At 58.0% G+C, this 3,244-nt stretch overlaps 1 protein-coding gene across 1 annotated transcript; it reads left to right on the top strand.

Annotated features, from left to right (window-relative positions):
* Positions 1 to 1,068: 1,068 nt before the first annotated feature.
* Positions 1,069 to 2,981, top strand: LOC34620295 (bromodomain-containing protein DDB_G0280777). The gene is made up of 3 exons (XM_026338698.1): positions 1,069 to 1,132; positions 1,765 to 2,486; positions 2,568 to 2,981. The coding sequence occupies exons 1-3, from the start codon at positions 1,069 to 1,071 to the stop codon at positions 2,979 to 2,981; spliced, it is 1,200 nt and encodes a 399-aa protein (XP_026194483.1).
* The last annotated feature ends 263 nt before the right edge of the window (positions 2,982 to 3,244 follow it).

Here is a 3,244-nt window from a genome sequence, read left to right on the forward strand (position 1 = left end):
TGCAGAGCAAATGAGGCCCACGCGGAGTTTCGATACAGCTGCTGCCTCGCTCTGCAGCCACCTTTCACAGGCAACGCGCATGCGGCCTTGGGGCTGGGTGTCTGGATGGCGCAGCAGGGGCTTACGGTTCGTCGCTAACCCCTTCGTCTCTTGCTTGCTTCCTCACGGATCCTGTCCAGCCCGTCTCTGCCTGTTCTCGTCTCCTGCTGCTGTACCCCTTCGCGTCGGTGCATTTTGCCTTTTCTTCGAGTGCCACACGCATGCATCTCCTTTGGGCCTTCTCGCCACCCCTCCTCCCACCCTCCTCGCCAGCCCTCCTCTTCGTCTTCGCTTGGCTTGCCCGTGCTACGCTGCCGGCTTCTGCCTCTGCCCTTCATCCTCGGCCTAGTGTAGCTGCCCATTTATGCCTGCCTGGCTGTGTGCAGCGTCCTGCGCTGAGCGCCTTCCGTCGAGTTCTCGAGACAAACCCCCACCGTCACCTACGTGGCGCAGTCCTTTATAACTTGGGATTCCTTCTCTCAGCGACGGCCTTTTCTGCCAGGACTGACCTCGTCCTTGGATCAGATGTCTCCAAGGCGGATGCGAACAAACTCAACAGGGCAAGAGCTCTACTGTCGCTCCTAGGGTTCCTGATACGCGTGCTGTTGTTCTTGTGCTGCCAAGGGGGAGAGTGCAGCGACGAAGAACAGTCGACCTGTTGCTTCGAGCTAGCCATCCCTGGACCGCAACCCCCGTTGCTAGAGGGCTGCTGCCGCTGCCACTGCCGCTGCTGTCTCTGCGCTTCCCGCGTAGACTCAGAGTGCAAGCGGATGCAGCTCTGTCGGGCATGCGCTGCTTCTTTCAGGCCCTATTCTACTATTTAGCGGCGATCGACGCAGTCCCCACCGACAGGAACACTTACCTTGCCGTCGGCCGACTCTTCCATGACTGCGGCGTAGGTTTGGGGCAGTTTTAAAACGCTCTGGTACACGTTTTTCGCAACAGAGGCCGCAATTTCGAGGGAGAAAGGTTCCTCAAAGCTGTCTTCTGTGGCACTCGGCACTAGTTCCAATTGCCTAGGCCCCCTCGATGCGGTGGGTGCTGCAGTACTTTTCTGCCGGGATCGAGATGATGCAAATCGCCATGCGGCGATGGCCCCGGGATGTTCGCTTCGCATACAACATCGTAGGCTCCAAACTCTTTGAGATCTGAAGCATCCGCTATCTGAGCACCCCTTTAGCAAAGCTGTATTACCTCTGTCTTCTCCTCTTTTCCCGTCATCCCCCGACTGGCTTGCGTTGCTTTCCGTGCTCACCTTACCCGCCACCCCACGCATGCAGCCCTACTGCCAACAAGTCCGGCGCTGTGTGTGTGTGTATGTTTGAACCCTCACGATCTGGTCTGTCCGCTTCCGCAGGGGTTCCTGTGCGACGCTTACCAGTCACGCGCACTCAGTCTGCGGGGCCAGCTAGAGTCAGCCGTGTTCATACACCAAGTGAAGCATGTGGCGGAGACGCTGCTCTTATGCATGCAGCGCACGCAGATCATCAAGGCCCTCTTCGACGGCAGAGGGAGCGCTCACAGCCCCCCGCTCAGGCTGCAAGCCAAACTGGGTAGGGTGGAACCTTTGCCCGTGAAACACTGCCTTCTTTTTGCTAGGACAGGCCGGCACCAGGAGGCTTCTTATCGAGCGGTTTCGCCCCGCTTGAGGGCCTAGAAGGCAGCAGTCTGCGTGAGACGCACGGCTGATAGGATGCCTGGCATCAGATGTGTGCCTTTGGATGCGCGCAGAATTTCTTCCTCTTTCGATTTTGGCTGGAGCTGAAGGTCCTCAATCTCTCGTGGCTGCTGCTACAGCGGCCGCTGCAAGAGCTGGCGTGCCGCTGTGTTGGGGCAGTGACGGCAGGCTGCTCTCCCCACCTTCGACGGCAGCAGCCGCAGGAACGGCAGAGGCTTCGCTCTCAGTCGTTGTTGTGCCTCCAGAAGGAATAGAAGACATTCCAGCAGCGCATGCGCAAGTGGGGGCACAGCAACTGTCTCGTGACCGAGTGCTACACCACATTAACCGTATGGCCCCCATACTGGAGCTGCGGTGGATTGCTCAGCAGCGCGAGCTGCAGGAGCAGAGGCTGCAGCAGCAGTTGCTCCTGCAGCAGCAGCAAGAGGAGCAGAAACGTTTGCAGCAAGAGATGCTGTTGCAGCAGGAACGGCTGGTACAAGAGCAGTTGGCAGAGGAAGCACGGGAGATTGCGGCGTCTCTGCCTTTGCGGCCAGCGCCAGATAATGCGAAGCCGCAGCAGCAACAACCATATCAGCGTAGTCCGCAGCCACAGCAGCAACAACAGAAGCGGAAGCAGAAGGATGGGGATGGTTTTATCGATGACTCCGCGGAAGGCGCACGCAGTGCGGCCGAGGAGGACACCCCGAAGCGCCGCAAAGACAGCAGCAGCAAGAAGAAGAAGAAACAAAAGAGAAAAAAGCGGAGTAGATACACGGACGATGACGAGGCAGCAACGGAGCACGAGCGGCAACAGCAGCAGCAGCAGCAAGACGGGGAGAGCGATGCAGCAAGGCCCCACAAGAAAAAGCGGTTGATGCTTGCAGCAGCAATTGACGCTGCACAGGAGGAGGGGTTCGGCTCTGCAACTGTAGCAGAGGAGAGAGAGGGTGCAACACAAACCTCCCCAGCAGCTGCGGACGGCGATGTTGGGGTCGCTGCGTCTTCTTTGCCTGCAGCCTCTGCAGAGGCTGATGGTACAGCCACTGGGGACGAGCAGTTGCTTTCTCCAGCGAAGCGGCAACGTGATTTGGCGGTTGGCGATGACATGGAGGCTGCATCGCCAACTGCAGGGGCAGCGAACCGAGGAGAAGCAGCAGAGGACTTAGTGCATGACGACAGCGACGACGCAGAAGCATCTAGCGCCTTCCGAAAGAAGCACAGCAAACATAAATCCAAAAAGAGGAAAAAGAAAAGAAGCAAAAATGTAGGAGACTCAGACTAAACCAACTAAAGCTGCACCCACGTCCTGCCACTTTGCGCTGCTGCTATGGCAGCCAAAGCAGCGGGAACAGCTTGTGCGCGGTCGGGTGTTCTTCCTGCGTTACTGAAGAATGACTACAAAGTGGATCTGCCGCTGCAGCGACTTTTGCAGTCTCTAGCACACTCTTGTATGATGAATATGAAGGGATGGAGCAGTGTGCAGAGCTGCGTGCTCGTGCCGGGAGGTCATGAGGCCTTAGACAAACGCTAGTGGGGTGCTTGCCC

This window comes from Cyclospora cayetanensis, unplaced genomic scaffold (assembly GCF_002999335.1).
Source record: "Cyclospora cayetanensis isolate NF1_C8 unplaced genomic scaffold, CcayRef3 CcayRef3_contig_3, whole genome shotgun sequence".
Lineage (NCBI taxonomy): Eukaryota > Apicomplexa > Conoidasida > Eucoccidiorida > Eimeriidae > Cyclospora > Cyclospora cayetanensis.

What these genes read in the sequence shown, in the direction of transcription:
- LOC34620295 (XM_026338698.1), top strand. Translation starts at nt 1,069, where the DNA reads ATGCGGTGGGTGCTGCAGTACTTTTCTGCCGGGATCGAGATGATGCAA. An exon ending in GCAAATCGCCATGCGGCGAT is followed by an intron (nt 1,133 to 1,764) that starts GGCCCCGGGATG and finishes GCCTTTGGATGC; the next exon opens with GCGCAGAATTTCTTCCTCTT. An exon ending in GATACACGGACGATGACGAG is followed by an intron (nt 2,487 to 2,567) that starts GCAGCAACGGAG and finishes CACAAGAAAAAG; the next exon opens with CGGTTGATGCTTGCAGCAGC.